This window comes from Mobula hypostoma, chromosome 12, assembly GCF_963921235.1.
Source record: "Mobula hypostoma chromosome 12, sMobHyp1.1, whole genome shotgun sequence".
Taxonomy (NCBI): domain Eukaryota; kingdom Metazoa; phylum Chordata; class Chondrichthyes; order Myliobatiformes; family Myliobatidae; genus Mobula; species Mobula hypostoma.
In genome coordinates, this window is record NC_086108.1 from 241,744 (window position 1) to 255,000 (window position 13,257).

Consider the following 13,257-nt stretch of genomic DNA (forward strand, 5'->3'; position numbering starts at 1 on the left):
GGGTTTCAGTCAGATCCTCCCGTCTCAACTCTGGCGAGTACAGGCCCAGAGCAGAGTATTCCAATGCTCCTCACACGTTAACCCTTCCATCCCTAGGATCATCCCCGTGAACCTCCTCTCTAATGTCAGCACATCCTTGCTCAGATAAGGCTCCCAAAATTGCTCACAATACTCCAAGTGAGGCCTCACCTGTGCCCTATAAAGCCTCATCATCACATCCTTGCTTTCGTATTCTCGTCCTCTCCAGATGAATGCCCACATCACATTTGCCTTCCTCCCCGATGATGTATCCAGCAACTTATCCTTTAGGTAATTCTGCGCGAGAACTCCCAAGTCCCTCTGTACATCGGGTTTTTAAAATTTTCTCCCTGTTTCAAAAATAGCCCATGCCTTTACTCCTCCCAAAGTGCATGTCTGTACACTTCCCGACACTGCATTCCACCTGCCACTTCTTTGTCCGTTCTCCTAATCTGTCCAAGTCCTTCCTGCTTCCTCAACACCACCGGCCCCCACCACCCATCTTTGTATCGTCCACAAACTTGGCCACAAAGCCAGCAGTTCCGTCATCCAGGGATGAGAGCTGGAGAGGTGAGGGAAGGATCTGAACACAGGGACTGCTTTTAAAAAAAAATTATCAAATCTTATCCTCATTTATCACCAAAGAAAATGAGACCAACTTGGATCAGTCTGTGCAAGGAAAGAAATTCAAACACAAGTGACATGAAAGGGAATGAAAAAGAAATTGCAGGGAACACACTGTTTAAAACAGCCAGAAACACTGCAGCAGACCAGCATTTAAGATGGACAATGGTGGCAGACAGGATCTCATGAAAACCTGACATTCTCCTGACATTAATCACTCGGCATCTATTCAGTCAAAAAGTTGGGACTAGGAATCAGACACAGTTTCTCATATTGAGAACAACAGATCTTACAACACACAAGGTATACATTATATATGTGAGTGTGTATATATATAGATAGAGAGAGAGAGAGAGAGAGAGAAACACACACACACACAGCGAAGGAGGTTAAAAATTTGCAGAACACTGTAGTAATTTTACATATTGTACTGCACTGTAGCCACACAAAATAAAACAAGTTTCATGACATATATGAGTGACGATAAACCTGATTCCGATGTGGGTCTCCATTGTGGACTGAGAGTGGGAAGGGAGGCAGGGAGAGGGGAATCATGGTTGGGAAAAGGGTGGGAGTGGGAAGCATCAGAGAGACATTCTGTCATGATCGGTAAACCAATTGTTTGGAATCAAATGACCTTGCCTGGTGTCTCAGGGCCGGGTGTGTCGGTACCCCCGCCAGACACACCTTCTCTGCCACCTGTCCCCACACCCCTACGGCGGTATTCCACACGCAAAATTCCCAACATCCCTTTGCTCCCGCCGGATTTAAAAGCACGCTCTCAGTGCACGTTGACAAACACAGTACTGCGTGCAGAAGTCTTAGGCACCCCAACTACATACAGGCGCCCGAGATGTTTGCACAGACTGTAAACAGCAGAATTAAGCCATTCAGCCCATCGAGTCTGCTCTGGAAGAGGAGAGAAAACAGGGGTACAGTTGAGCAGCGATAGGATCAATGTTCAGGCTGTGATACAACAAAAGGGTGTACATTTCATGGTGTGCCCAACTTACTGGAACATAGATGGAAAAATCATACAACTCCCATGATTGGAAAATCCACCAGGGTGGGGCAGAAAAATCTGTTAGCAGTAAAATTATATCCCAACAACTGCCCAACACATTAACCAAAGAGAATAAATGAAATGTCCAAATCACTTCTACTGTTTTTGTGTGGGGGAGATAGAGGAAGGGGGGGGTTGTGGATTGATGTTCAATCTGACGTTTCTGTGTGGACAATCAGTTAGTTTTTGTGAGAGGGAGGGGATTCGGGAGGGGTTTGGGATTTGATGTTCAATCTGATGTTTCCGTGTGGACGATCTGTTAAGTTTTTGTGTGAGTCAGGGGATTGCGGGGGGAGTTGGGGTATATGCCTAAGACATTTACACAGTACTCTTCATATAAGTTGACTTATAAATTAAATTGTTTATAGTATTTATTTTAAATAAATTAAATATGTAGTGCAGAAAGAGAGCAAAAACGGTGAGGTAGTGTTCATGGGTTGATGGTCCGTTCAGAAATCTGATGGCAGAGGGAAAGAAGCTGTTCCTGAATCGCTGAGTGTGAGCCTTCAGGCTTCTGGACGGTAGCGATGAGAAGAGGCCATGTCAGAGCAGATTCACCAGGATGCTGCCTGGTTCAGAGTATGCATTATGATCAGAGATGAAGGGAGCTAGGGTTTACTCTTCAGAGAGAAGGAGGATGAGAGGAGACATGATAGAGGTGTACAAGATAATAAGAGGAATAGATAGAGTGGATAGCCAGCGCCTCTTCCCCTGGGCACCACTGCTCAATACAAGAGGACATGGCTTTAAGGTAAGGGGTGGGAAGTTCAAGGGGGATATTAGAGGAAGGTTTTTTACTCAGAGAGTGGTTGGTGTGTGGAATGCACTGCCTGAGTCAGTGGTGGAGGCAGATACACTAGTGAAGTTTAAGAGACTACTAGACAGGTATATGGAGGAATTTAAGGTGGGGGGTTATATGGGAGGCAGGGTTTGAGGGTCGGCACAACATTGTGGGCCGAAGGGCCTGTACTGTGCTGTACTATTCTATGTTCTATCTCCTGGGTGATGGATGTCGGTGTTCCCACATCACAATAGTGGCTGCACTTCAAACGTAAGCTGCAAAGAACCGCCGACACTTCCAGACCGACCGCCATCCAGCCACCATTCCCGTGGGCTCAACTGTCAAAACTGCTGGACATCAGTTCCCAGTTGTGTCGGCGTGACCGGGGGTGGCTGGTCAGGATCCTGTCGGGACTCTCAGTCTTTTCTCCAGAGGGAGAGAGATCGATCGGAAAACTCGGGCCTGACGGGGAGATTCTCTCTCTCTCTCTGATCCTCCGGCATAATGAAACGCTCCCTGAACGAGCTGTCCCGAGGCTCCTCAAAGGAGGCTCTTTCGGACGGGAGCTCGGGGGCTGCGACTGCCAGCCACGGGGAAGATGGCTGCGAGACCCTGCAAGACACTTCCCGAACGGACACCGTGATTCTCTGCCAAGCCCGTAAAGCCCGGGCCGAGATGATGAGGCGGAAGAGGTAACGACCAAATAAATGGCGGGCAATCCGGTATTGGGTGGGTGGTGCGTCCGTCCGTCGCCGGTAGTGTTGTGGGTCGTTCGCTCATCATCCAAGTCGAGTTCTTAAATTTAGCCTCAGACTAGACGGTCGACCCTTGGGAGCAGAGATGAAGGAAAACATTTCCACCATGGACTAGATGGGCCGAAGGGCTCGCTGATGTACTGCAGTGCTGCCTGAGGAGGGCCCTCCTCGGCCAGAGGCGCCGAGTCTGTGGAAAGCGCTGTCACAAGATGGCGGACGAGGCCAAAGCGGGGTTGGTGCCGCCTTGTTGGGCCAGAGCTTCAGAGGTTATGGGGAGAAAGCTGGAGACTGGGGTTGAGAGGGAAAATAAAGGATCAGGGATTAAATATTACGTTTTCCTGCACTAGGAACTTGCTGTGGTGTGTTTGTCAGGACTCAACATATGAAAAACTTTCAAAAATTATAAAGAATTGACTTTATTTCTTACATCCTTCACATACATGAGGAGTAAAATCCTTTACGTTATACAGAGAAACATAGAAAATAGGTGCAGGAGTAGGCCATTCGGCCCTTCGAGCCTGCACTGCCATTCAGTATGATCATGGCTGATCATCCAACTCAGAACCCCGCCCCAGCCTTCCCTCCATACCCACTGATCCCTTCAGCCACAAGGGCCATATCTAACTCCCTCTTAAATATAGCCAATGAACTGGCCTCAGCTGTTTCCTGTGGCAGAGAATTCCACAGATTCACCACTCTCTGTGTGAAGAAGTTTTTCCTAATCTCGGTCCTAAAAGGCTTCCCCTCTATCCTCAAACTGTGGCCCCTCGTTCTGGACTTCCCCAACATCGGGAACAATCTTCCTGCATCTAGTCTGTCTAATCCCTTTAAGATTTTATATGTTTCAATCAGATCCCCCCTCAATCTTCTAAATTCCAGAGAGTACAAGCCTAGTCGATCCAGTCTTTCATCATATGAAAGTCCTGCCATCCCAGGAATCAATCTGGTGAACCTTCTTTGTACTCCCTCTATGGCAAGGATGTCTTTCCTCAGATTAGGGGACCAAAACTGCACACAATACTCCAGGTGTGGTCTCACCAAGGCCTTGTACAACTGCAGTAGTACCTCCCTGCTCCTGTACTCGAATTCTCTTGCTATGAATGCCAATGTATTGGCTCTTTCTTTGTGATGTTAAATGCTGAGAAAGTCTTTAGCTGGACGTTTGCTTGGGTTAATACAAATTGTAGGGTGTTATTAGCCAGTGGGTGTTCATGTGTCGTTTTTTTTCAGATCTCTCTCTCTCCCTCCCTCCCTCTCCCTTTCTCTCTCTCCCTCCCTCTCACTCTCTCTCTCTTTCCCTCCCTCTCCCCTCCCCTGTATCTCTCTCTCCCCCTCTCTCCCTCCCTCCTTCTCCCACTCACTTTCCACCTCTCTCACCGCCTCTCCACACTCCTCTCACCCTCCCCTTTCTCACCGCCTCTCTCCCCTCCCCCCACCCTTCCCCCCTCTCTCCCCCTCCCTCCCTCCCTCCCTCTCTCCCTCATCCTCCCTCCCTCCCTCTCTCCCTCTCCCTCCCTCCCTCACTCCCTCTTCCTCCCCCCTCCCTCTTTCCCTCTTCCTCCCCCTCCCTCTTTCCCTCTTCCTCCCCCTCCCGCTCTCCCACTCTCCCTCTTCCTCCCTCCCTCCCTCTCTCCCTCTTCCTCCCTCCACCCCTCTCCCTCTTCCTCCCTCCCCCCTCCCTCCCTCCCTCTCCCTCTCTCCCTCTCTCCCTCTCCCTCCCTCCCTCTCCCGCTCCCTCTTCCTCCCCCCTCTCCCCCCCCTCTCCCCCTCTCCCTCCCTCTCTCTCCCTCTCCCTCTCTCCCTCTTCCTCCCTCCCTCCCTCTCTCCCCCTTCCTCCCTCCCCACCTCTCTCACCCCCCTCTCCACTCACCTCTCCCTTACCCCTCTCCCTTCCCCCTCCCTCTCCCTCCCCCCTCGCCCTCTCCACTCCCTCTCTCCGACCATCCTTCTCCCTCTCCCTCGCCACCTCTCTCACCCCCTCTCTTTCCTCTCCTCTCCCCCCTTCTCACCACCTCTCTCCCACTCCCTCCCTCACTCTCCCCTCTCCCTCCCTCCCTCACGCTCCCCATCTCCCTCACCCTCTCCCTCCATCCCTTATGCTCCCCATCTCCCTCACTCTCCCTTACTCTCCCTCGCTCCCTCCCTCACTCTCCCCTCCCTCCCTGACTCTCCCCTCCCTCTTTCACTCTCCCCCTGTCCTTCGCTCCCCCTCCCCCTCCCTCCCTCACTCTCCCCTCTCCCTCCTGCACTGTCCCCTCCTCCCTCTCTCCCTCATTCTCACCCTCTTCCTCCCTCACTCTCCCCCTCTCCCTCCCTCACTCTCCCTTTCCATCCCTCACTCCCCCCTCTCCCCCTCACTATCCACTCCCTCCCCCATTCTCCCCCTCTCCCTCTCACTCTCCTTCCCTCACTCTACCCTCTCCCTCCCTCCCTCTCCCCTATCCCTACCTCACTCTCCCTCCCTCCCTCACTCACCCCCTCTCCCTCCCTCTCTCTCCCCCTCCCTCCCTGACTCTCCCCTCCCTCATTCTCTGCCTCCCTCCTTCACTCTCCCCCTCTCCTTCCCTCACTCTCCCCCTCCCTCCCTCACTCTCCTCTCTCCCTCCCACACCGTCCCCTCCTCCCTCACTCCCTCACTATCACCCTCTCTGTCCCTCACTCCCCCCTCCCTCCCTGACTCCCCTCTCATTCCCCCTCCCTCACTCTCCCCTCTCCCTTCCTCACTCTCCCCCTCCCTCACTTTCCCCTCCCTCCCTCACTCTCCCCCTCTCCCTCACTCACTCTCCCTCTCCATCCCTCACTCTACTCCTCTCCCTCCCTCACTCTCCCACTCTCCCTCCCTCCCTCACTCACCCCCTCTCCCTCCCTCACTCTCACTCTCCCTCCCAGTCTTCCTCCCTACCTCACACTCCCCCTCTCCCTCCCTCCCTCACTCACCACCTCTCCCTCCCTCACATTCTCTCCCCCTCCCTCTCCCTCTCTCCCTCTTCCTCCCTTCCTCCCTCCCTCCCTCCCTCCCTCTTCCTCCCTCCCTCCCTCTCCCTCTCTCCCTCTCTCCCTCTCTCCCTCTCTCCCTCTCTCCCTCTCCCTCTTCCTCCCTCCCTCTGCCTCTTCCTCCCCCCTCTCCCTCCCTCTCCCCCCTCCCCCCTTCTCCCTCTCTTCCTCTCTCCCTCTCCCTCCCTCCCTCTTCCTCCCCCTCCCCCTCCCTCCCTCTCTCTCCCCTCCCTCTCTCCCTGTTCCTCCTTCCCTCCCTCTCTCCCCTTCATCCCTCCCCACCTCTCTCACCCCCCTCTCCACTCTCCTCTCCCCTACCCCTCTCCCTTTCCCCCTCCCTCTCCCTCCCCCCTCGCCTTCTCCACTCCCTCTCTCCGTCTATCCTTCTCCCTCTCCCTCGCCACCTCTGTCACCCCCTCTCTCTCACCCCCCTCTCTCACCCCCTCTCCCATCCCCCTCTCTCTGCCAGCCTCTCCTCCTCTCTACGTGCCTCCTTCTCCCTCGCCACCTCTCTCACCCCCTCTCTTTCCTCTCCTCTCCCCCTTCTCACCACCTCTCTCCCCCTCCCTCCCTCACTCTCCCCCTCCCTCCCTCACGCTCCCCATCTCCCTCACCCTCTCCCTCCCTCACTCTCCCTCCATCCCTCATGCTCCCCATCTCCCTCACTCTCTCCTCTCCCTTACTCTCACTCCCTCCTTCACTCTCCCCCTCCCTCCCTGACTCTCCCCCACTTTTACTCTCCCCCTGTCCTTCGCTCCCCCCCTTCCTCACTCTCCCCTCTCCCTCCTGCACTGTCCCCTCCTCCCTCTCTCCCTCACTCTCACCCACTTCCTCCCTCACTCTCCCCCTCTCCCTCACTCACTCTCCCTTTCCATCCCTCACTCTCCCCCTCTCCCCCCTCACTATCCACTCCCTCCCCCACTCTCCCCCACTCCCTCACTCACTCTCCTTCCCTCACTCTACCCTCTCCCTCCCTCTCTCTCCCCCTCCCTCCCTGACTCTCCCCTCCCTCATTCTCTGCCTCCCTCCTCCACTCTCCCCTTTCCTTCCCTCACTCTCCCCCTCCCTCCCTCACTCACTCTCCTCTCTCCCTCCCACACCATCCCCTCCTCCCTCACTCCCTCAATATCACTCTCTCTCCCTCACTCCCCCTCCCTCCCTGACTCCCCTCTCATTCCCCCCTCACTCTCCCCTCCCTCACTTTCCCCTCCCTCCCTCACCCTCCCCTATCCCTCACTCACTCTCCTTCTCCATCCCTCACTCTACTCCTCTCCCTCACTCACTCTCCCACTCTTCCTCCCTCCCTCACTCACCCCCTCTCCCTCCCTCACTCTCGCTCCCCTCTCCCTCTCTCACTCTTACTCTCCCTCCCTCAGTCTTCCTCCCTACCTCACACTCCCCCTCTCCCTCCCTCCCTCACTCACCCCCTCTCACTCCTTCACATTCCCTCTCCCTCACTCGCTCTCCCCCTCCCTCTCCCTCTCTCCCTCTTCCTCCCTCCCTCCCTCTCTCCCTCTTCCTCCCTCCCTCCCTCTCTCCCTCTTCCTCCCTCCCTCCCTCTCCCTCTCTCCCTCTCTCCCTCTTCCTCCCTCCCTCTCCCTCTTCCTCCCCCCTCCCCCCCTCCCTCCCTCTCCCTCTTCCTCTCTCCCTCTCCCTCCCTCCCTCTCCCACTCCCTCCCCCTCTCCTCCCTCTCCCTCCCTCTCCCTCCCCACCTCTCTCACCCCCCTCTCCACTCACCGCTCCCTTTCCCCCTCCCTCTCCCTCCCACCTAGCCCTCTCCACTCCCTCTCTCTGTCCATCCTTCTCCCTCGCCACCTCTGTCACCCCCTCTCTCTCACCGCCCTCTCTCTCACCCCCTCTCTCTCACCCCCTCTCTCTCACTGCCCTCTCTCTCACCCCCTCTCTCTCACCCCCCCTCAGCCCCTCTCTCCCATCCCCCTCTCCCCTTTTCTCTGCCAGCCTCTCCTCCTCTCTACGTGCCTCCTTCTCCCTCGCCACCTCTCTCCCCCTCCCTCCCTCCCTCTCCCTCTCCCTCCCACCCTCACGCTCCCCATCTCCCTCACCCTCTCCCTCCCTCACTCTCCCTCCATCCCTCATGCTCCCCATCTCCCTCACTCTCTCCTCTCCCTTACTCTCCCTCCCTCCCTCCCTCACTCTCCCCCTCCCTCCCTGACTCTCCCCCTCTTTCACTCTCCCCTGTCCTTCCCTCCCCCTCCCCCTCCCTCCCTCACTCTCTCCCTCTCCCTCACTCACTCTCCCTCTCCATCCCTGACTCTCCTCCTCTCCCCGCTCACTATCCACTCCCTCCCCCACTCTCCCCCTCTCCCTCACTCACTCTCCTTCCCTCACTCTACCCTCTCCCTCCCTCCCTCTCCCCTATCCCTACCTCACTCTCCCTCCCTCCCGCACTCACCCACTCTCCATCTCTCTCCCCCTCCCTCCCTGACTCTCCCCTCCCTCATTCTCTCCCTCTCTCCTTCCCTCACTCTCCCCCTCCTTCCCTCACTCTCCTCTCTCCCTCCCATACCGTCCCCTCCTCCCTCCCTCCCGCACCGTCCCCTCCTCCCTCACTCCCTCACTATCACCCTCTCTGTCCCTCACTCCTCCCTCCCTCACTGACTCCCCCCTCATTCCCCCTCCCTCACTCTCCCCTCCCTCACTTTCCCCTCCCTCCCTCACTCTCCCCTCTCCCTCACTCACTCTCCCTCTCCATCCCTCACTCTACCCCTCTCCCTTCCTCACTCTCCCACTCTCCCTCCCTCCCTCACTCACCCCCTCTCCCTCCCTCACTCACCCCCTCTCCCTCCCTCACTCTCGCTCCCCTCTCCCTCCCTAAGTCTTCCTCCCTACCTCACACTCCCCCTCTCCCTCCCTCACATTCCCTCTCCCTCACTCGCTCTCCTCCTCCCTCTCCCTCTCTCCCTCTTCCTCCCTCCCTCCCTCTCTCCCTCTTCCTCCCTCCCTCCCTCTCCCTCTCTCCCTCTCCCTCTTCCTCCCTCTCCCTCTTCCTCCCTCCCTCTCCCTCCCCCCTCTCCGTCCCTCTCCCTCCCTCTCCCTCCCTCCCTCTCCCTCTCTCCCTCTCCCTCCCTCCCTCTCACTCTTCCTCCCCCTCTCCCTCTCTCCCTCTCCCTCTCACCCTCTCCCTTCCTCCCTCTCCCGCTCCCTCTTCCTCCCCCCTCCCCCCTCTCCCCTCTCCCTCCCTCTCCCTCCCTCTCCCTCCCTCTCCCTCCCTCTCTCCCTCTTCCTCCCTCCCTCCCTCTCTCCCCCTTCCTCTCTCACCCCCCTCTCCACTCACCTCTCCCCTACCCCTCTCCCTTTCCCCCTCCCTCTCCCTCCCCACCTCTCTCACCCCCTCTCCACTCACCTCTCCCCTACCCCTCTCCCTTTCCCCCTTCCTCTCCCTCCCACCTCGCCCTCTCCACTCCCTCTCTCCGTCCATCCTTCTCCCTCTCCCTCTCCCTCGCCACATCTGTCACCCCCTCTCTCTCACCCCCTCTCTCTCACCGCCCTCTCTCTCACCCCTCTCTCTCACCCCCTCTCTCCCATCCCCTCTCTCCCATCCCCCTCTCCCCCTCTCTCTGCCAGCCTCTCCTCCTCTCTACGTGCCTCCTTCTCCCTCGCCACCTCTCTCACCCCCTCTCTTTCCTCTCCTCTCCCCTTCTCACCACCTCTCTCCCCTCTCCCTCCCACACCATCCCCTCCTCCCTCACTCCCTCAATATCACTCTCTCTCTCCCTCACTCCCCCCTCCCTCCCTGACTCCCCTCTCATTCCCCCTCCCTCACTCTCCACTCTCCCTTCCTCACTCTCCCCTCCCTCACTTTCCCCTCCCTCCCTCACCCTCCCCCTCTCCCTCACTCACTCTCCCTCTCCATCCCTCACTCTACTCCTCTCCCTCCCTCACTCTCCCACTCTCCCTCCCTCCCTCACTCACCCCCTCTCCCTCCCTCACTCTCGCTCCCTTCTCCCTCCCTCACTCTTACTCTCCCTCCTTCAGTCTTCCTCCCTACCTCACACTCCCCCTCTCCCTCCCTCCCTCACTCACCCCCTCTCCCTCCCTCACATTCCCTCTCCCTCACTCGCTCTCCCCCTCCCTCTCCCTCTCTCCCTCTTCCTCCCTCCCTCCCTCCCTCTCTCCCTCTTCCTCCCTCCCTCCCTCCCTCTCTCCCTCTTCCTCCCTCCATCCCTCTCTCCCTCTTCCTCCCTCCCTCCCTCTCCCTCTCTCCCTCTCCCTCTTCCTCCCTCCCTCTCCCTCTTCCTACCCCCTCCTCCCTCTCCCTCCCTCTCCCTCCCTCTCCCTCTCTTCCTCTCTCCCTCTCCCTCCCTCCCTCTCCCTCCCTCTCCCTCCCCACCTCTCTCACCCCCTCTCCACTCACCTCTCCCTTTCCCCCTCCCTCTCCCTCCCACCTCGCCCTCTCCACTCCCTCTGTCCGTCCATCCTTCTCCCTCGCCACCTCTGTCACCCCCTCTCTCTCACCCCTCTCTCTCACCCCCTCTCTCTCACCGCCCTCTCTCTCACCCCCTCTCTCTCACCCCCCCTCAGCCCCTCTCTCCCATCCTCCTCTCCCCCTTTCTCTGCCAGCCTCTCCTCCTCTCTACGTGCCTCCTTCTCCCTCGCCACCTCTCTCACCCCCTCTCTTTCCTCTCCTCACCCCCCTTCTCACCACCTCTCTACCCCTCCCTCCCTCCCTCTCCCACTCCCTCCCACCCTCACGCTCCCCATCTCCCTCACCCTCTCCCTCCCTCACTCTCCCTCCATCCCTCATGCTCCCCATCTCCCTCACTCTCTCCTCTCCCTTACTCTCCCTCCCTCCCTCCCTCACTCTCCCCCTCCCTCCCTGACTCTCCCCTCCCTCTTTCACTCTCCCCCTGTCCTCCCTCCCCCTCCCCCTCCCTCCCTCACTCTCTCCCTCTCCCTCACTCACTCTCCCTCTCCATCCCTGACTCTCCCCCTCTCCCCGCTCACTATCCACTCCCTCCCCCACTCTCCCCCTCTCCCTCCCTCCCTCTCCCCTATCCCTACCTCACTCTCCCTCCCTCCCGCACTCACCCACTCTCCCTCTCTCTCCCCCTCCCTCCCTGACTCTCCCCCTCATTCTCTGCCTCCCTCCTTCACTCTCCCTCTCTCCATCCCTCACACTCCCCCTCCTTCCCTCACTCTCCTCTCTCCCTCCCGCACCGTCCCCTCCTCCCTCACTCCCTCACTATCACCCTCTCTGTCCCTCACTCCCCCCTCCCTCACTGACTCCCCCCTCATTCCCCCTCCCTCACTCTCCCCTCTCTCTTCCTCACTCTCCCCTCCCTCACTTTCCCCTCCCTCCCTCACTCTCCCCTCTCCCTCACTCACTCTCCCTCTCCATCCCTCACTCTACCCCTCTCCCTTCCTCACTCACCCCCTCTCCCTCCCTTACTCTCGCTCCCCTCTCCCTCCCTAAGTCTTCCTCCCTACCTCACACTCCCCCTCTCCCTCCCTCACATTCCCTCACTCGCTCTCCCCCTCCCTCTCCCTCCCTCCCTCTTCCTCCCTCCCTCCCTCCCTCTCTCCCTCTTCCTCCCTCCCTCCCTCTCCCTCTCTCCGTCTCCCTCTTCCTCCCTCCCTCTCCCTCCCCCCTCTCCGTCCTTCTCCCTCTCCCTCTCTCCCTCTCTCCCTCTCCCTCCCTCCCTCTCCCGCTCCCTCTTCCTCCCCCTCTCTCCCCTCTCCCCCTCTCCCTCCCCAATCCCGCTCTCCCTCCCTCTCCCTCCCTCTCCCTCCCTCTCCCTCCCTCTCCCTCCCTCCCTCTCCCTCTCTCCCCCTCCCTCTCACTCTTCCTCCCACCTCTCCCTCTCTCCCTCTCCCTCCCTCCCTCTCCCGCTCCCTCTTCCTCCCCCCCTCCCCCTCTCTCCCCCTCTCCCTCCCTCTCCCTCCCTCTCCCTCCCTCTCCCTCCCTCTCCCTCCCTCTCCCTCCCTCTCCCTCTCTCCCTCTTCCTCCCTCCCTCTCTCCCCTTCCTCCCTCCCCACCTCTCTCACCCCCTCTCCACTCACCTCTCCCCTACCCCTCTCCCTTTCCCCCTCCCTCTCCCTCCCACCTCGCCCACTTCACTCCCTCTCTCCGTCCATCCTTCTCCCTCTCCCTCGCCACATCTGTCACCCCCTCTCTCTCACCCCCTCTCTCCCATCCCCTCTCTCCCATCCCCATCTCCCCCTCTCTCTGCCAGCCTCTCCTCCTCTCTACGTGCCTCCTTCTCCCTCACCACCTCTCTCCCCCCCTCTCTTTCCTCTCCTCTCCCCCCTTCTCACCACCTCTCTCCCCTCCCTCCCTCACTCTCCCCTCTCCCTCCCACCCTCACACTCCCCATCTCCCTCACCCTCTCCCTCCCTCACTCTCCCTCCATCCCTCATGCTCCCCATCTCCCTCACTCTCTCCTCTCCCTTACTCTCCCTCCCTCCCTCCCTCACTCTCCCCGTCTCCCTCACTCACTCTCCTTCCCTCACTCTATCCTCTCCCTCCCTCCCTCTCCCCTATCCCTACCTCACTCTCCCTCCCTCCCTCACTCACCCACTCTCCCTCCCTCTCTCTCCCCCTCCCTCCCTGACTCTCCCCTCCCTCATTCTCTGCCTCCCTCCTTCACTCTTCCTCTCACCTTCCCTCACTCTCCCTCTCCCTCCCTCACTCTCCTCTCTCCCTCCCGCACCGTCCCCTCCTCCCTCACTATTACCCTCTCTGTCCCTCACTCCCCCCTCCCTCCCTGACTCCCCCCTCATTCCCCCTCCCTCAGTCTCCCCTCTCCCTTCCTCACTCTCCCCTCCCTCACTCTCCCCCTCTCCCTCACTCACTCTCCCTCTCCATCCCTCACTCTACCCCTCTCCCTTCCTCACTCTACCCCTCTCCCTTCCTCACTCTCCCACTCTCCCTCCCTCCCTCACTCACCCCTCTCCCTCCCTCACTCACCCCCTCTCCCTCCCTCACTCTCGCTCCCCTCTCCCTCCCTCACTCTTACTCTCCCTCCCTACGTCTTCCTGCCTACCTCACACTCCCCCTCTC

At 58.9% G+C, this 13,257-nt stretch overlaps 1 protein-coding gene across 1 annotated transcript in view; it reads left to right on the top strand.

Annotated features, from left to right (window-relative positions):
- The first annotated feature begins 2,990 nt into the window (after positions 1 to 2,990).
- Positions 2,991 to 13,257, top strand: part of LOC134355096 (tubulin polyglutamylase ttll6-like) — an 89,216-nt gene continuing 78,949 nt past the window's right edge. Inside the window, exon 1 of the mRNA XM_063064833.1 lies at positions 2,991 to 3,178. Within this exon, the coding sequence (XP_062920903.1) occupies positions 2,991 to 3,178 (188 nt within the window). The remainder of the gene's footprint in view (positions 3,179 to 13,257) is intronic.